General features: G+C 40.5%; 7 protein-coding genes across 7 annotated transcripts; 4 read left to right on the forward strand and 3 right to left on the reverse strand.

Annotated features, from left to right (window-relative positions):
- Positions 1-901: 901 nt before the first annotated feature.
- Positions 902-1,957, forward strand: ATC70_007422 (uncharacterized protein; the record flags this gene model as incomplete). The annotated part of the gene is made up of 4 exons (XM_064826681.1): positions 902-1,040; positions 1,093-1,251; positions 1,308-1,501; positions 1,553-1,957. The coding sequence occupies 4 exons, from the start codon at positions 902-904 to the stop codon at positions 1,955-1,957; spliced, it is 897 nt and encodes a 298-aa protein (XP_064675738.1).
- Positions 1,958-2,130: 173 nt separating this feature from the next.
- Positions 2,131-3,357, forward strand: ATC70_007423 (uncharacterized protein; the record flags this gene model as incomplete). Its single annotated transcript, XM_064826682.1, has 2 exons — positions 2,131-2,404; positions 2,462-3,357. The coding sequence occupies 2 exons, from the start codon at positions 2,131-2,133 to the stop codon at positions 3,355-3,357; spliced, it is 1,170 nt and encodes a 389-aa protein (XP_064675739.1).
- A 134-nt stretch (positions 3,358-3,491) lies between these two features.
- ATC70_007424 (uncharacterized protein) lies at positions 3,492-3,838 on the reverse strand (the record flags this gene model as incomplete). The annotated part of the gene is made up of 3 exons (XM_064826683.1): positions 3,492-3,594; positions 3,656-3,765; positions 3,836-3,838. 3 exons carry the CDS (start codon positions 3,836-3,838, stop codon positions 3,492-3,494), a joined length of 216 nt encoding a protein of 71 aa, XP_064675740.1.
- A 313-nt stretch (positions 3,839-4,151) lies between these two features.
- On the reverse strand, positions 4,152-6,696 carry ATC70_007425 (uncharacterized protein; the record flags this gene model as incomplete). The annotated part of the gene is made up of 8 exons (XM_064826684.1): positions 4,152-4,272; positions 4,326-4,437; positions 4,499-5,369; positions 5,424-5,578; positions 5,638-6,016; positions 6,073-6,183; positions 6,239-6,340; positions 6,403-6,696. 8 exons carry the CDS (start codon positions 6,694-6,696, stop codon positions 4,152-4,154), a joined length of 2,145 nt encoding a protein of 714 aa, XP_064675741.1.
- A 1,036-nt stretch (positions 6,697-7,732) lies between these two features.
- INO1 (Myo-inositol-1-phosphate synthase) lies at positions 7,733-9,054 on the forward strand (the record flags this gene model as incomplete). The annotated part of the gene is made up of 5 exons (XM_064826685.1): positions 7,733-7,868; positions 7,924-8,108; positions 8,174-8,331; positions 8,391-8,655; positions 8,719-9,054. The coding sequence occupies 5 exons, from the start codon at positions 7,733-7,735 to the stop codon at positions 9,052-9,054; spliced, it is 1,080 nt and encodes a 359-aa protein (XP_064675742.1).
- Positions 9,055-9,165: 111 nt separating this feature from the next.
- On the reverse strand, positions 9,166-10,479 carry ATC70_007427 (uncharacterized protein; the record flags this gene model as incomplete). Its single annotated transcript, XM_064826686.1, has 1 exon — positions 9,166-10,479. The coding sequence occupies one exon, from the start codon at positions 10,477-10,479 to the stop codon at positions 9,166-9,168; it is 1,314 nt and encodes a 437-aa protein (XP_064675743.1).
- Positions 10,480-16,824: 6,345 nt separating this feature from the next.
- On the forward strand, positions 16,825-19,649 carry ATC70_007428 (uncharacterized protein; the record flags this gene model as incomplete). The annotated part of the gene is made up of 10 exons (XM_064826687.1): positions 16,825-16,851; positions 16,918-17,085; positions 17,145-17,256; positions 17,312-17,615; positions 17,670-17,817; positions 17,871-18,206; positions 18,268-18,506; positions 18,564-18,652; positions 18,728-18,981; positions 19,059-19,649. The coding sequence occupies 10 exons, from the start codon at positions 16,825-16,827 to the stop codon at positions 19,647-19,649; spliced, it is 2,268 nt and encodes a 755-aa protein (XP_064675744.1).
- Between the last annotated feature and the right edge of the window lie 51 nt (positions 19,650-19,700).

Here is a 19,700-nt window from a genome sequence, read left to right on the forward strand (position 1 = left end):
CCCTATGCTTCCTAATACATTCTTGAAGTACTTTTCAAGGCGCTTCCAATGGTGCTAATTGTAATAGATGTTTTGAATGAAATTATTGAGCAATACGTTAGAATATAAAATGAGGTCTCTAGCGAAAATATCCAGATTTTGCATATGAAAGCCTCATAAAAGTAGTTTCAGATGTTGCTTTGGATCGAGAGAAACATTTTGATTCAAGATATACCATAGTAAAAGTCTTCAATTTCGAGGTGAAAAATGCGATTGTTTGATTTTCGATGAAAATCATGAGGTACCCCTCATGCTTTTTGGTCGAATTTTGGCCATGTTTTTTTTTGATCCTCAAAAAGTTGAGCAAAGGTGTCAGAAAGTAACTGCCAGATGAGAGCAATTGTTTGGTGCTATTCTGACCATCTAAAACGGCCGTTAACGCGAGAAAAAACAGTTCAAATGTACCCAGATTTTGCTGTATCAGGTACACGCTTGACTAGAAAGGGGTAATGTCCGTGTGCTGTTTGCCCGTATATGAAGTATCTATGTGTATACAGATGTGGAACATGGCATAAAAGCCAGATCCACAGATAAAGTGGAGGGTTAACATGAAAATAACAGTAGTTTTGATAAGACGTACAAGGACAATTGGCAATGCGAGCTGCCGCTGCGCAGGTTGGCTCTCTACGTTCCCTTCGCTTCAGTGAGAAACATCCGAAGCGTAGACACACTCGTATCGATAACTAGGGTTGTGTGTGTGTGTGTGTGTGTGTGTGTGTGTGTGTGTTGAGGCTGCTTTTCAAAAGACTGCTGGTTGTATCACATCTATCCCACAATTCACGGCCCACACACGAAAATTTCTTGACGCCTTCTTCCCTTTTAATCAAACATATATATATATATATAACAACACTTGGATAGAATGCAGAATAAACGTACTTTCAGTGGCGACTTTACATTTGAAGTGAACGAGAAGGTTGTCTCTATAGTAGCTAAAGAAACTGGCTTTCAAGGCATTGAACCACAAGCACTGGAAGCGCTTTCAAGCCTACTAGATTCATGTAAGTCTCTCTTTTCTAGTTTAACCTGATATTGACATTCATTCTATGTAAGACTTGGACAAGATGCTATCCTCTGCTCACCGATTTGCAGAGCTGGGCAATAGGGCAAAACCAAATATACATGATATCACTCGATCACTAGAAAACGCTGGCGTAGAGATATCCAATTTCAAAGAGTACCTCAACACCAAAGTAAACGATACAAAGACAGGTAAATACACCATGAATGTAGTCTAGTGAATGCGCTTTTTAATCAACAACTACTAGCTAAATTAAAGAAAAAGTACTTCAAGACACAAAAGACAACATCCACACTAGAGACAATACCGAATTTCCTGCCATCCGACAATGAAGATTCAGAAGATGAAGCAGAGGATCACACAACAGAAGGCGGTATGCCTACCTACGTGCCTCGACATTTACCTTCGTTTCCAAGCAAGCATTCATTTAGACAAACACCTGTACGTAATAACACCGTTTGGCAAGGATAGTGTCGTCTAATTCACTTGTAGATTTACATTAATCGACCGGACGATCCACAAAAAGTGCGTGAATTGACGTCTGAGCAATCAAGAACAGTAGAAGAAAACCTCAAAAAGCTCATGTCGGCAGAGAATCAGCTATTACGGCAAGCCAATGTCGATTCTACCACTGCACTGCTAGAATCTACGGATACCACTAAAAGCAGCAACATTATGATGCCGATTGTCAATTATGAGGTATTCATTCAAAGAAGAAAGAGACAAAAGCAATCAGGCACAACGCTCAATGTAGAGGGATCCGATGAACCTAAACCCAACAGCAGTAATACAACCAACAATGCCAGTGACATGGGCGGTTTGGATCTGGATACGACTCAAGTAGAAGGAGGAGGAGCAGAAGAGGAAGAGGTTGATAAGAGTGCGCAAGTAGCATAAGAGATGGTTCACTACCACTACTACTACTACTACATCCATCTGAAGTGACTGGATAATGTTTGATTTGTAATGATTCTCTATTTCAACTGCAATAAACTATCCAATTACAAACTTTTTTTTTCCATTCCCTGTTCTCCCTTTCTTCCTCCCTCATTATTCACAATCCTACAAAGATGAATACGACTTTAGCTGAAATTGTGCAAAAGATTGCTAGTCAAGGAAAGAATCCCGATGTCTCTTTTCTCAAAGATAACCCAGAAGCACAGACAATGCTCTTGTTGGCTTTGTTATCTAATAATGCTAATACAAATGCAGCAGCAGCAGCAGCTCCAGCATCAACGGCACCAGCAACCACTACAAAAGCAGCATCCAGCGATGGTAATGAAAAGCGTAAATATAGCTCCTTCAGCGATGGCAAATCTCCTAGTCCACCAGCATCTGGCAAAAGTAAATTACCATGTGTATGATCCGGATGTGAACATGGTGACTAATACTAGACATTAGATGATGCTGATTCACCTCGTAGAGTAGGCAGAAAGCCAGTGACCAGCGATGATGAAGATTCAGATAACCCCAAATCAAAGAGAAAAGCACAGAACCGAGCTGCCCAGCGAGCATTCAGAGAGAGAAAAGAGAACCATGTTCGTATCTTGGAGGACAGAGTGAAGGAACTGGAAAAACAGCTGAACCTTGATAAGAACTCCAAGTTGCTAGTGGAAAACGAAAAGCTAAAGGAGATGATCACTCGCTTACAAAATGAAAATGCCGCCTTGTTGGGATCCACTGTGTCTTTTGACTATCCTCTCAGTAACTCGGCATCCTATGATGAAAGACCCCAAAAGATCATTCGTCAAAGCAACATTGTGGAATCACCTATTGCACATTTTGATAGCTTCAGCAGTGGTTATTCCACATCTTCCAAGAGTAGATCAAACACACCGGAATTCCAAATTCCCGCATCTCATCAACAGCAACCACGTCAACTGACTATTGATGATATCTTGCAAACCACAGATTTGCCTTCAAACGCCTTGCTGGATCATTCACAACTCCTCAACGACGACAAGTTGGATTACGGCACACAATTAGACGATATTTTAAATCAACATCGTCTTACATTTCAAACGGATCCATCTCAATTTGACTTTTTTTACCCTCTCAATGGCGCAAACGATATACTCAATACTGCGGCCATCACATTACCGCCTGAGGAGGAAAAAGATGAGGAAATCAAAAATATCACCAAAGTGTGGGACAAGTTATCCGAGCACCCACGATTTGATGAGATTGATATGGATGTGCTTTGTGATGAAATGCATAAAAAGGCTACTTGTACTGATTTCGATCATGATAAAGAGATGGAGAAACTGGTCGATAAATATTATCCTGTGGAAAACTAAACATGACACAGCCAACACACACATACACACACACACACACACATAACACTTCATTTTTTATATATGTATATCACATTCAACACCACCTCCATTTTTTTCATACTTTTATTTCAATAAAAAAAAAAGAAATCCAATTAAGAACTCATTAATGTAATTCCCATAATGATACAAGCAAGTGATACGTATGGACTTAATCTCTCTCCCACTCTTGCTGCTTTCCAGAATAATCCAAGCACGCTGTGTCATGTCCGTCAGTCTTTATGAAACGTATAATCAACAAGAGTTGCTTTGCTCTTACCCAGTCTTTTTTCTATCTAACAAGGAAGGTGCTTGGGCTCGAACATAGGTGCATGTGCAAATCAAAAGTAATATCACCAGCAATAATGACTGAAAGTTAAAGATGGCAGACTATAGTGTGTGTGTGTGTGTGTATGTGTGTGTTAGGCTACATCAGAGATGATACGGGTGCGTAAATTACCATTTTCTTGGATGTATGTGTGCTTGGTGGTATAGAAATGGAAAAGAACAGTAGGGAACACAACACCAGCTATTGCTTTATAATAGGCAGACGAGTCACGAACGGACACGATGAATGCCTTGAAAGGATCCATGATGGCAGATCATTCCTGTGCCATGGAGCAGCTGTTGACATGTGAGATGTAATCTCCATCAACCAGTACTCTACTGCCATACAGCTACCAGAATTATCATGGATAGTTTCATAGTAAACATTGCCAAGTTTCTAAACAAACTCAAAAGCAACACCCATTACTGATATTTGACTTGATATCAAATCACCTCAAACAAAGCTTCAAATCTTTATTCAACATGTCTATCACTAGCTCAAGTTCCTCTTGAGACTCGCTGTGTAGCTTTTGGAGCTTTGGCGAGAGTTTGCGATTGAAATGAGGTGGTCTAAAAGAATTGAGCGATTTAGCACGCGTAGCTAAACTTGCTAGCTTGCTTACCTAATATTATCTTTATCTCCAAAGTACTTTAACTGGCATAGATTATGAACAATAGCATGCTCAATACCTCTCTTTCCAGAAGCATTCTTCAAGAGCGTCAGTGTGTTTTTCACTATACATGGGTTCTTTATTTTAGATATAAAATTACAGTCTATGAATTTATGTACAAATACCTTTGACATCAATCTCAGGATCTGTCAGGTATTGCTTATTCTCAAATCCTTGACGGATCAACAGCTTGATATGCTTCTTGTCCACACCGTCAACAGCGGCATCACCTGCTTTCAAGAATCGACGATATTGACTAGCCGTACTGGATCTAGGTGGATATGTAGAGTATCCTCGTTTTTGACTAGCAGCAGTAAACTGTTGAATGCCACTACGTTGAATAAAGTGGCCTGTCAAACTAGCGCTGGTAGCATGCTTGATATCGACCTCCACATAATCTCCCTTCTTCAGACTGCTGTCCCCTGGCTGTGCTTCTTGTACAAAGACCTTGTGTCCACCATCTGTTCTACCGCTTACTTTGGTCTCAATGCCATTCTTCGTCTTGGGCCGCTCCGAATCGATCAACACCAACTGTCTGGATCCAATCAATCCTTGATTCTTCTTCGATGCCTGCGCATGGAAGGTAGTGACAATCTCTTGCAATCGTCTGGCCTTATCGCTGTCTGTCACATCATCCTTGTAGCGACGATGAGCATGTGTCTTTTCGCGCATACTGTAGGCAAACATAAAGGCAGTATCGTATTTCACTTGCTCCATCAAGCTTACAGTGTCCTGGTGCTCAGCCTCTGTCTCGCCACAGAATCCAGTGATAAAATCGCTGCTGATCCATACATCGGGTATGATATTGCGCATTTCCTCCACAAGGGACAGGTAGGCTTCTCGAGTGTATCCACGACGCATGCGCTCCAAGACAGTGTTGCTTCCAGATTGGATGGGAAGATGGATCGAGTTGCAAAGGTTGGGTCGAGAAGCAATCAAGTGCAACAAGTCGGTGGGGAAGTCTTTTGGATGAGGTGAGGTAAAACGAATTCTCATCTACACAGAGGCATTTAGATTTGGATAGTTGCGCTTCTGACATGCCACGCTTACCTCTGGATTGATCAAACTGACTTGATCCAGCAGCTCAGTGAATCTACGACCGCCATCCTTACGCTTGTAGATAGTCTTGAAGCCTGAGTTACTAAGGCTTGATCCCACATCGGTACCAGACATAAAGTACTTTGACTCGGATTCGTCTCTATAAGCTGAAAGAGTCTATCGTGAGTGTACTGCATTACTGCTGTATCACTAAAACACTACTTACAATTGACATTCTGGCCCAGCACAGTTACTTCTTTCACGCCCTGGTCATTCAAATATCGCACTTCATCCAAAATGGAATCAATAGGTCTACTTCTCTCGTTTCCTCTTGTAAATGGCACGATACAAAAACTGCACATGTTGTTGCATCCACGCATGATGGAGACCCAGCCTGAAGCGTTGCTTGTGTCTAAACGCATTGGCATCACATCAGCATAGGTCTCGTCTGCAGAAAGCATCACATTGGCAACTCCCTCTGTGTATTCCTCTTCCTCGGCCAGGGATATCAAATGTGGAATAGAACGATAGCCATCAGGCCCACACACTATATCCACCAGTCGATCCTGCTCCAACAGCTTTGTTTTGAGTCTCTCGGCCATGCACTATATCAATTGATTCAATACACTGCAAATGCCATATTCCACTCTGAAATGCTTACACCTAACACACCAACAATAGGCGGACTATCGGTATTGATCTTTGTCTTGTAGTGTCTCAAATACTTGAGTCTCTCCCAGATCCTCACTTCTGCATTGTCTCTAATGGCACACTGTACACGTTGTCAGATGGATTTGATGGTGAAGAGTGCTGACTGCTCTACTTACAGTGACGAGAAAGACAACATTAGCATCGTCTAAAGTGTCGGTACGCTCATAGCCTGTATTCGTCATGATAGCGTTCAAAATTTCCGTGTCATTGACATTCATCTGTTTCAAGAAAAGATCAGTTGCCCTTGCTAAATACTTGTGGTGCCGTTGTTTCATTTTACCTGACATCCATACACTTCGATATAAAACTTTTTGCCTTGACCCAGTGTTTTACTGTCCATATGTAAATAAGGTATATTATCAGGTTGCGTCAGCGCCTGATCAATGGAGGAGGATGCTTTGACAGATTGTTGCTTGGATAAAAAGTCCTGAAATGAAGGGGAGCGATTGTCAAACACCAGGCGCTTTGTTTTCTTGGTTGAAGCTGTGGCCACAGCAGCTTGGGCATAGTGTCTGATGGTGCTGGATCGACTGCATTGCTTCAGCACATGCTTTGCTGTTGATGATCGAAGCATTTATTAATGTAAGAGTATAGCAGGAAATACAAAGCAATTTACAAACCCGGGGGTTAGTTGATAGTCATTTTGAGGGGTGGCTTGGTGGGCGAGTGGCATACAGGCAAGCGGTGATTCCTACAATGGGCTGAATTTGACAGCTGGAAAGCGGATTTGCATTATTGTTCAAGGATTGAGTGGAGAGATGAAACTAATGTAAAGATCATACTTAATTCATGTATTGATCAGTCAATAATGAATTTGACATGTCAATCTTGCCCTTCCGGTTCCTCCAATGCCTCGCGATTTGCTTCCAATACGTGCAGAATAGCACAATATGTATTCTAAACGTTGCCTGCCAGTGTTGCTATAGTCTCTTTCCCATAAGAGATGCCTTTTAGGTCAACATTTAAGATGACATTGGATCTCTCGAGGAGCTGGAAAATCGCAGATCTGAGTATAGCTTGTATCGGATTCAGTAGATCATTCTTGTGATACTAATTTGACATGGACAGCGTTGCTAACATGGCGACGAAGCATGTCACTTTGCCTGCTATTGAAGGGCAAGGCTTGCGTGATTGTGAATGCTAGCTTCTGTCAGCATTCAAAAGCCGTCACATTATAAGGCACTCGCGGTAAACAGTTGATGATCTCCCGTGGAATGAATCAGAATTAAGGTTTGATATTAAACTTCAAATTGGATCAGTTCATCCAGACAACGAGGGATTTAGCTCTCGGCGAGCCTCGGACTAAGGCATTGCTTACGGCGTGCTTTCTAAGACTGATGTGAGTCATTATATAGCAGGTGCATTGAAAAAGGTACACACATACCACATACCACGTTGAGGTATATCTGAAACTTAAATGAGCCGAGCGAGAATTTTCATCATCTGAACTTGAAGAAATGCAATCAATTCATGTGTTTGCCCTTTTGTGAGAGAAAGATTTAAATTCCCTGCCATTCCCCTTCTCTCTCTTTTTCTTTCTTTCACACACACACACACACACATTTCATTTTGTTTATTTGCAATTCTTCTTTACATCTTGAATCGGTAGAATGGGAAATTGTACGAGCTCTAGTCATGGCTCTAAAAGTCAACTCAATCCAGACACACAGAAAAACAGGCTTATCGATAGGCAGATTAAAGCAGACGAGAAGCGGCTTCGAACAGAGGTCAAGCTCCTGTTGCTAGGTATAGTTTGTTCATTCAAATGCAATGCTTATTTTCCGTAACATGTTACACACAGGGGCAGGCGAATCAGGGAAATCAACAGTGCTGAAGCAAATGCGACTCATCCACGCCTCTGGGTTTGACGATGCAGAGAGAGAAAGCTTTAGAATTATTGTATTTTCAAACATCATGCTAGCAATGCAGATTATCTTTGAAGTTGTTGATCAACTCGGCATTCCTCTGGACAGCAATTCCAATGCGGTAATGCCCAATTTGTGCATTGGAATTAACAAGACAGTGCTAATCTCCGTTTCTACTGTCAATAGGCCTACAGCAAGTTATTTCAGAATGTGCAGCCGCTAAAACGGGGAGAGCCCTATCCAGCGGAATACCTTGAGCCATTGAAAGCATTGTGGGCCGATTCAGGCATTCGGGCTGCCAAACAAGAAGGGAATATATTTGCGTTACATGACAATGCGGCATAGTAAATGTCCATCTGCAGGGAATCGTAGACTGGGTCACTGACATGCTTTATTCATGTAGTTTTTTCGACCAACTGGATCGGTTTTGGAAAGACGATTATTTACCAACAGATCAGGATATCATACGATGTAGAGCAAAGACAACAGGCATTGTCGAGACAGTCTTTCACATAGGGCCGCTGACCTACCGCATGTTTGATGTGGGAGGACAACGAAGTGAGCGGAAAAAGTGGATTCATTGCTTTGAGAATGTCACTGCCATCCTGTTTGTGGTGGCAATTAGTGGCTACGACCAATGTCTAGTGGAGGATCGAGATTCAAATCAAGTAAGGCGGTCATGCGGTAGAGCGATATCTATATGCCCGAGTAATAACATTTGATGAATCTAGATGCACGAGGGACTAATGCTGTTCGACACCATTTGCAACTCACCTTGGTTTATCAACACGTCCATGATCCTGTTTCTGAATAAAATCGATATATTCAGAGAAAAGATACTAACATCGCCCGTATCAAAGTGGTTCCCAGACTACAAAGGCGACGACAACAGTTTCGAACAAACTAGCACCTACTTTAGAAAGAGATTCAAGCGGCTGAATCACAATCCAAGCAAACAAGTGTACACACACAATACAGATGCAACCGATACAACACTCTTACAGCATGTCATGACAGCAGTTTCCGATATCATCCTGAATGAGAACATAAATACCTTAATGCTGTAGTGGTCTCTCCGACAGCCTGCAATATCAATTCTGTACATTATTAAACACTACTTTAATCATTATTACACTATCAATATATAGCTTTATCAGATCTATTATGTATATACAATGTCAGAACTTGACTTTAATGCGGAAAGCTGGCCAGCCTTTATTAGACGAGTCGACCAGAGGATATGTCAATCCATAGGTCAAGAATAAGTCTGCCTTTGGCTTGTGCGAGATCCAAATTCTAATCTGATTTCCACCTTCTGCCACTCGTGCATGAATGATGGCAACACTTTTGTCTTGGCAACAAAGACCAAATCCTGGAACCTCACTATCCTCCACGAGATGTCTAGTTGACCATGTTGTTGTGAATAAGATACAAGGTGGAATTTTGCCTTTCAAATCAGGTATGATGGGATCCTGGTATTCAGCACACAATGTATCTCTGGGGAGACCGACATCGTTTTGAGAAGCATGCAAGAGCGCTGATGCTACTATGGCTAATCGCTTACCAACAGTCTTTAATCCGGCTGCAGAAAGGTGTAATCGGTCATCAAGAGAGCAATCTATGCTGGCGACACCTGCCGTATATCCTTCTTCTATCATCAAATCAAATTGTGCAAGTTGAACCCGTTCCCAATTCGTTTTTGTTTCTGGTACATCAATCGCATGAGGTCCAATTTGAACAAATGCAATAGGCAGAGTAGCATCTCTTAGGTCCTGTCGAACAGTTTGCATCCATAGTCGAAATCGTTCCTTGTATGTCGAAGCGTCCTCAGCTGCATTTGTGTCTGACTCTCCTTGGTACCACAGTATACCACCAATATGTCCTCCAACTGCTTTGATCCTCGCCATCATAGCGCCATACAAGGTGTTATCTTCAGTCTCCTCATTCAGTACATCAGGTCTCTTCCAATCGTTTAGAGAGGTGCCTCCGTGAGCAGAAGCGACTAATCCTACAGGTACGTTTGAAGTTTCTTGTCGATATTGTTTGGCAAAGGATAACCCGAGTGAAGCTCCTCTGTACTCTAGCAACTTGGGGTTCTTGACGGTGGGATCAGGTAATGTATGGTGCACTGTTCTTTTCGATAAATAAAGTTGGTGCAAAGGCTCTTTTGCTATAGTCCACTCTTCTTTGGAATTATACAAGTGAATCCCCGATTGACCTTGTTCAATCAAGCTACGGTTCGTAAAGGGGTCTATTTGATATCCATGACCACGCATATTACTTTGACCCGCCATGATCCAAATGTCGCCAACATAAACGTTGCTCGCCTTGTATATCTTGTAGGGTCCGCCTGTATTATAATCCTGTAGCGATCCATCTTTAAAACGGACAATGGCTACATTAGTTATTGTGTCTCTTTGTAAAACTTGGTTATCTTGGATAGACTCTGCAGCGTAATATGTGTCGCCATTATGCCGTTTATGATACGACATGGTGGTATGTTGTAGAGACAAAAGAAAGACAAATAAAATAGAGTGCTGGCTGGGTTTGACAATATGTGTTTTAATGAGTTATTTCAAATTGGCTGCAACAATCAAGAGGCTACACACAAAGCCTATGTATACCTGATATCACTTTGCAAAACAATCTCGTATATACTCTCCTCTATAGACTTCTACTATGGCATCTCTCAAAGCCAAAACATCTCTCGCCATTCCATCAGAAGAATAAATGCCGGCTACCAGGAATTGAACTTTTGGCCTTTCCTATCATAAAAAAAAAAAAGACGCTTTGGCAAAGGGCCAAAGCCCCTTGTTTTGGACCAAAGACAATGTACTCACATATCAAGAGATCTACTGCAAGAAAATTATATTAAAAAGGGAAAATCAAGCAACTATTCTCAATAATAGCAACCATTGTTGTTCGCTGTTCCTAGTAAGTTTGTTCAGAACTAAAATGCTGCGCATCGCATGGTACGCGTTGGAATACCAAAGTAGCATTTGAATGGCCAACAGTGCTAACCATAGACAGCATCACGGATTATCTTTGTTGATAACTTAAGAGCTACGGGTAAAAATTGCATGCATCTATCTCATTAAATGTTAATTAGGCGTTCTAAGTGCGCATCTGAAAAGGAAGAGAAGTTATGTACCATATGAGGAGAAGAATGTGAAAAAGTTGGAGAGATCAAAGAAAGAGAGAAAAGAAAAGCATTGATCCGCAACCAAACTGTATCTATTGCTCAGATTGCAGATGAGATGAAACCCGGATCAGAGCATCTTGATAAATGTCTCTTTTCAGTTTCTTTAATGTAACCACATGCCATTCGGGTGGTAAAAGATACATCTTTATCCTTCTTAAATTACCGTCAGTAGGACCCATTGAAGCTTGCATGTCTTGCATGCTGAACGTTACATTCTCGCATGTAGAGTTTCTGCGTGGGATTCGCTATCTGATGTAAGAAATAGTAGTTACCACCACGGCTTATAATAGCTTTAGACAGCTTATATGAGTATATATCTTGGCACTTTTCGCTGTAGGGGGCATGCGAATGCTTGTATCTTTCAAACATACATAATAGTATTCGCTGAGTATTCTATCTTGTGTTCATCATATGGAGCAACGTACAACTGAACGTTGTGTGTACTCGAAAGCATATACTCGGAAACACAAGATGGCACCACATTAATAACAGTTGCAGCCTTGTATGACAAATGTCAAAATTGATGAGAAACATGTAATTTTCAAAATAAGCCAATGCTGAACAATTATGACCCTCCTATGAGAACCTGTTAGTTCCAAGCGATTAAGAATAACAGATCTATGGAAGCAATGTTGGGAAAGGCTGTATTGAAAACCGCTTGGTTATAGCTAGCGTTGCTGTGGTTTAGCAAAGAGTTGTTGCTGAGAATAAGAGGATTTTCGAAATGACAGGCCAATTTTGAGTAATAAGCTTCATACGAAAACCTGTTAATTACCAGCAATTCCGAGCAATAGATCGATTGATGCGAAGCTGAGAAGCGTTGTAATGTATTCAAACTCGTTAACTGATAACTTGCTTCGTTGTGTGATAAATTCGTAATAAGAAAGTCAATGAAAATAATCAGTTGTCAACTCTATCTAAAACGAAAAGCAAAGAAAACATCTTTATTATAGGGCTTCCAACTAGTTTAAATATATCTGGTCAATGACTACTACGTTGAGATGGTATATAGATAGCAGGCCACTGGGGTCTTATTGATTGTCGGTATAGATTGTTGAGAGACCACATAAGTCGATAATATACTTGATGTAGTAGTGCACGTGGATCTATACGTCTTGACTGTGGAATACATCATCCACTAGGATCTGCATTCCGACAGTTCATCCAGTTACCAACTTTAGATATAAACTGTATGTATACTGGATTAGATGTACGTTATCGATTTATGCTATAAGAAGATATGGACTTCAGATACGCTAGTACTATAAGATTCATACTATATAAGATATAGGCTATAGATGGCACCACGGACATGGATGGCGCTATAGACTTATACTTGTATTCCGGCATAGACTACGGATGTTTACCATATCTGGATAGGCACCAAGATTAATGCAATATGAGCTTGTTGCTTCAGATGTGCACTTTATGATCCACGCTATAAGACACATGCCTATATCCGTGATACTAGCTACAGATACTTTATGTACTACAGACTTGTACTATATATGAGACATGCTATAGACATGCATACGATATGCTATAGACATGCCATATATCCAGATACATGCTAAAGATGTATGCTCAGCGACATACACTCAGATATGTACCATCGGTTTAGACTAAGGAGACTGTATCTATCGGATGCATGCTACTAGATCGATATTAATTATCCTTATAGAAAGGATAGATCAGGGTACTTCGGATGAGAGTCTAATTATTCATCCAGGCAAAAGCTAAATCATGATTAGCTTGCTGGAGTTGTCTTTTTTTAGCATGTTTAGATATTAGTTGATCTGAGTTGACTTATTTGTCAATTTAATTAATAGAACTTTTATCCATTGTTATAGTATATAAGAAGGATCATCTACCTGGTCAGTAGAGAGACTTCAGTTTTACTTTACACCTGTCCGTTTGATAATAAAACATACCTTTATCAAGTTGACTTTACTGTTTTTTATTTCTTTTCCGTGAATTTTAGTCTATAAAGCCTCAAATTCCACATGAGTACTAGCAAGGGAAAACCCTTGAAAATCAAACGATCGCGTTTTTCATCCTAAAAATGAAGACTTTTTCTAGATATATATTACATCAAATTGATCGTAAAGATGAAATGCAACATTGAAAGCTACTTTTATAAAACTTTTATATGCTAAATTTCGACATATTCACAGAAAACCTGTTTTCATATTTTTGCGAATTGCTCATTATTTTCAGCCTGAAAGCTGAATGTAATTATCACCATTCGATGCGGCTTCTTTAGTCCTCTAGAGATGTATTAGAAAGTTGGGTGTGACAACGACAGTTTTCATAGTCAAATTCAGCAAAAACGTTTAAAGGATGTGAGATCAAGTCAAGTTTGAACACGAAAATACCACTGCACAAATTCAAATTAAGTTGCCGCAATTACGGCTGCTACGGTACAAGACTGAGACTAAATCTACTGGTCATGACGTCGGATAGGGTGCTCTCTCGTTTTTCCATGCACCCATTTTTTACCCATTTTGCAAAACGCGTTTTAGTATCAAACCACGGTGGTTTTGGACACCGTTTGATTGATAATAACACTCTGGCTTCCGATAACTCTCTCTTGTACTGTTGGAAGAACTTGATACTACTTCTTTCAAGTGGAATATATTAGGTATCATTCGATAACGAGCACTGGAGGGCATATAATTAACACTAATTTAATTTGTTTATTAGGTTTCGATAGTTTTTTTGTCTGTTCGACGTGGGTGCTGCTGCCATTCCTTTTCTGCTATCTCCGTTGTCTGCTTCTTTGGTTTTTGTCTGGTCTCTGCTTGGTGTCGTTCGTTCTTTGGTTTTTTTATGGTGCTGGTATTGCTGTTGATGTTGTTGCTGCTGTTAATCGGGTCTTTCATGGTGTACTGTCTTTGGTGCATGCTCGTTCTCTGGTGTCGCTCGTTCTTTAGTCTGTCTATGGTGCTGGTGTTGCTGCTGCTGCTGCTGCTGCTGCTAATATGGTCTTTCCTGGTCTACTGTGTTTGGTGCGTGCTCGCTCTCTGGTCTATATTCGGTGATTGCGTATCCTCTGGTCTATCGACGGTTGTGGTAAGTGGTAAGTATCTTCTTTCTTCTGGTCGCAATGATATAAAACTTCTTTGAACGTTTGTATTATTGCTTCCTTTCTCATGATAATGTATTCATGATGTTTACTACTTTGTTGCGTTTTTCTTCCTCTTTTGTTGGTTGTGTTGCTTTACATCTGACTATTACCATGCATGTTGCTCATGTATGGATTTTTTTTGCAACAACAACGAGCTGTTCTGAACGTCTCTGATGTTGTGTTTGTTATACTTTTCTTTGACTCACTTTGTGTGAGTATCCCTTTTTTTGCCTACATACTATTATACTCCTATAGCAGTATGTTCTTTTCTTCTCTCTTTTATTATTATTATGTTTCTTTGACGCATACCTTTTTTTACGTTGTGTGGATGTGCCTATCCCTGAAGCTCAACAAGACTTTATCCGAGGCTAGGAGGTAGATAGGCTGCCTCCACTTGGTTATCACTACTTACTTTAATGATGATTGAGGGTCTCAATGCCTGAATTTAAAGCTAGGTGGTGTAAGTAAGGCATGCTCTAGCACCTGGGGGAAATTTGATGATAGCAGCGGCTATATTGCTATTATAGCGGCGCTTAAAATTTTGCCTCACATCAAAACAGGGGGAAACCCTCGCAAATTTTTTTCTAGGTCAGCGAAGTTTTCAAGCAATTTGATTGGCTCAGAGGTTGAAGGACCGATGGATTCTAGCTAGTTAATCTCCTATTGAGCTTTCATCTTTAATGAGTTTATATTTGTAATAAAAGGGTAGCGAAATAGATACAATTTAAGCCTTCTTTATTTAAGAGTATGTTACGGTGAAAGCGTTTAATCTAGCATCCATTGCATAATAGTTCGACGTGAGGAGTATCCTTTAAATATATTTATACAAGGAAAATTATATAATGAGCATTATTTCAACACAGTGTTTGCGTTACTATTATAACAGTGTTATTCTGGACAACCCACCACCAAACAATCTTTCTAATTGTTGAAAACTATAGTGCAACATGGTATGCTTTAAAAAGTATACAGTTTCCTCGGCCATAAATACAAGCATAATAAGGCTACCATAATGTTGTATACTACTGTTTTATGAGCATTTGTCGATGGTAATAATAAGTCTCGGCTGAGCCTTATAATGAATATACTAGCAGGATTTTCTATAGATGTCGACTCAGTAGCTATGTCTCGCAAGAGGCCTATGGTGTGGCGGAAACCACAGCAGGCTCTGGCAAGAGGGTTGTGGTAGCCTTTTCAAATATGGGAAAGGAGTTCCTAGTTTCAGTTACATCTACAAGCGGAAACTACCTGAGTCTGCTCATAGCTACCTGTCAAATCCTATCCTTTGATACCCTTTGTACAACGCGGAGTGGTGATCTTTTGCTTCCAATGCGATTATGTAACGACTTTGCATAAACTTTGTAGCTTTGATCCCTTAACATTTCTGCAAGGTTATGGCAGTTCATGTTGGATATTTGTATCTTCTATTGCCTATGCAGCAGTAGCTCCTCATATTATTGTGTTTATAGGCAGCACAAGTTTGGATGGTACTAAACATTTCTTATCCAATGGATCAATTCGTTTTTACAGCTCGTCAATTCGTAGAGCGTACATCTTTTTGGCTTTCATTTTTCAATACATTTGCTTTCATCACTCATTTCAAACAAAAAACTAGGTATGATTCAAAGTTTATGTTTAATTTTTCGCTTTCATTCACAACTATAACACACTAATAAAGCTCAATTCAAAGCTTGTATCAAAGCAAAATACAAGTAGAAGAAAGAGACAAACTCTATGAAAGAATGACAAAGCTTTATAGTTTTCAAAATTCGCCAATTGAGCCATTCAAGACCGTTTTATAGGGTGGAGCTGCACATTTGCACCTGATCCAACATCTGTACGCGCATCGACTATATTTGTGAATGGCGGCACCGCTTCCTATCGTACACAAACAAAGATTATCTCTATTCAGCTACTTGGCACATTAAGTATGACGAAACTCGATACGTTGAATATGACTTCTTGGAGAGAAGTTGCGAAGCTAATAACATTATGCGATGATGATGATGATGTATCGAAATTAACCGTCTAATACATATATGAAAGAAACTGTAATGACTGTACAAAGGACAAACAACTCAAGATACATTGCTTGAGTGGATGCTGTTAAACATTTGCTGTATTGCTTCATATTGTATCTACCCGCTGCAGTTGATTTCACTATTGATGTTAATTCTCGGTCCTCCTCTGTGGTATCTTTACCAACATAAAAGCAGCAACCCAAATCGTCACCATGCGTAATTTTAATGCGTTGTCGCCACATCATGCAACATGTATTATGGTTCAAGCAGAAAACCCAACGCTGCTTCAGGTATGTATGGGGGCTCGAATGTATATCAAAGCTCTTATACTCTGCTCTTGTGGCTTTAAACATCACAAGTTATTCATGCAACCTGCTTCGTGCTCCAAATTTGGTAAACCCATATTCTTAATGACCACAAGCTCGTCATACTTTTTTCATTTCACAACCTTTTTCTTCTTTTTTTTTTTTCATTATTACCTTAAAATATGGACGATACTTCAGATGGCTTTGCCGTTAGTATTGAAGGATTCAAATAGTCTTTCACATTAAACTAATAGAAATGCTTGCGTCTATTGCAGATGATAAATGATCCTCGTGTTTCAACGCATTCCCCACAGACTTCAACAAATGATAACGAAAAGGAAGATTCACCAGTGAAATTACTGTATTCCAAGTCCAAAGTATATGTTCATCCTTCAAACAATGTGAATGACTTTATCCCTGGCTACATGTCTATTGTGGAAAAGGTAGTATCTCTGAATTCTGATACAGCTGATTGTAGCAGCCAACGCCATATTATCCACAGGCACAGAAGGAGTATCTGGTTGCCTGGACGCCAGAAGCACTGATCCCCTCCAAAGACATGGATGCCTTTGTTCGAGTTGATGTGAATCCCAAAAATACGGATCAAGTTGAATGTAGGCATATGCGAGACATGGATACGAAATGTGTATATACTAAATAGCACAGTAGCTTCCATTATGGTGCCCTCTGAAGCCGAAGAATACACATTGTATGCTGTTTCTGCATCGATCGATACCATCAACTCGCTCTTGATACGAGCTCCTTCTTTTTCGAAATGGTACGGTAGCATTGTTATTAATTTCAATGATGGTCATTGCTCGGGTCCATTTTGGTTTCATGACGATGAGAGTAAAAGCACAATGCTCCAAAAGAACACACAGGGAGGCAAATTCACATCAAAAGAGGATGCTCAAGTGAGATGGGGTGGTGATGAGTTTGTAGAAAGATTGGGGCAATTGATAACCGTAGTCAAGTAAGTTGGATATACCATGTGTGCCGGGCCTGTGTTGATCTCGTCTTGTAACAGATCAAAGGATACAGAAAATCTTTACTTGGTTGGCAAAGCAGCACATTACAAACAAACAGGCCAAAACTCAACTCCAAACACTGGTGTTTCAAGAGCATCAGCAAATGATAGTGTATTCGAGTCAACACAGATGGATCCTTTTGTTGCAGTAAGTCAGTCTCAAATTAGCCTTGGTAGTAAAAGTTCATTTTGCTTGCATAGTCATTAAAGGAAGCACGATGGAATATCCTTGAAAAGCTCTCTCGAGTTACTAAATTCTCCAGAGATGCAGCTGTCAGTTTTCTCAGCAATCCAGCTTCCAAACCATTGATGCCCCTATTCCCTCCCAGTGTCCAAGAAATGTGCAATAACGAAACAGTCAAGCAGACAATCGACGACTACGATTCAGCTCGTATTTTCTTGGCGAAATGGGCTGCTGGATTAGCTGCTCAATCAGAGAATTCGGCACCTCGTGACAGAAAGTACCGAAATGTTGGTGTGTGGGGCCATGATGGCTGGGAGGAAGATTCCGCTTTGGGCGTATTTGAGATTCTTAACGTCAGTATTACACATGTCGCTCACGTATGCCATTTGATATTGACACGCATACATTTACTAGTCTGAGAACGATTTCTCGATCCCCACTCATACAAGAACAAAGCCTGTCAGTCAAGCAGAATGGGACTCATACTTTGATACAAACGGTAAATTAAGTGTTGGAGAGCCAGCAGTGAGAAAAAATATCTTCTGTGGTGGCCTGGAGCCCAGTGTTCGAAGAGAAGCTTGGTTGTTCCTGAACGGCGTGTATCCCTGGAGTTCCACTGCTGCTGATCGCGAGCGCATCCATAAGGAAAAGAGGTAGGCACCAAAAGAATCGGTGCGCATGAAATGCTTACAAACACATTTTGTCTTTAGAGAAGAGTACTACCAACTGAGAAGCAAATGGCTTCAAGATCAAGAATACAAAGAATCCGACACGTTCAAGGATCAAAAACACAGGATAGGTATGGCTGTTGATGGCCAAGGTACTCATCCAAGCTTTATCCATTGATAAAACTAATTCTATGGTAACATGATAGACAAAGATGTACATCGTACGGATCGAACAGTGGATATTTATGAGGATGAAAGTATGCCCAATCCCGATCCATTCATGCATGTTGGCACCAACAAGCATCTCGAGATCCTGAAGAGTATTCTCTGTACATATAATATCTACAACACGGAATTAGGCTATGTTCAAGGCATGTCTGATCTGCTGTCTCCTCTTTATGCCATCATTGGTGAAGAGCCCCTCTCATTTTGGGCATTTGCTGGATTCATGGAACGCATGGTAAGTGGTCAGAAAATATAAAGGTTGGTGAAAAAGAATTTGCTCTGTCTAATCAGGCTCACTTTTTTGCATAAAAGAAGTCTAATTTCTATACGGACCAATCTGGCATGCACAAGCAGCTGTTAACCATGGATCTCTTGCTTCAATTCATGGATCCCTCATTGTACAAACACTTTCAGCGCACAGACAGTACAAACTTCTTCTTTTGCTTTAGATGGCTGTTGGTATGGTACAAACGAGAATTTCCTTGGAAGGACATGCTCTCTTTGTGGGAGGTGCTCTGGACAGACTATCTGACAGACAAATTCCACCTGTTTATTGCACTGTCCATCTTGGATCAGCACCGCGACGTGATTATTGAGTACCTGAGGAATTTTGATGAGATACTAAAGTACATCAACGATCTATCCATGACAATCAATCTGGAGGAAACGCTGCAGCGAGCAGAGATTTTGTACTACCAATTCCGTCAGCGTGTTCAGGCTGTCGATAACAAACGAGAGCAGCTAGAAGCATCTGCTTCCAACAAGTCTGGCTTGACTGAATTGCAGAGATCGGATGCCAAGGAAGATTTAGGTCGATTACCGGTGGTGAATGAATTGCTACGTGAAATCTTGGCCTCATCCTATGCTGACATTGCTGCTAGCAATGAAAAGCACATTGAATAATTTCAAATGAATACCTTTTTGTAAAATCTGTAGTCTTTATATAATATAACG

This window comes from Mucor velutinosus, assembly GCF_035048745.1.
Source record: "Mucor velutinosus strain NIH1002 chromosome Unknown tig00001553, whole genome shotgun sequence".
NCBI classification, from domain to species: domain Eukaryota; kingdom Fungi; phylum Mucoromycota; class Mucoromycetes; order Mucorales; family Mucoraceae; genus Mucor; species Mucor velutinosus.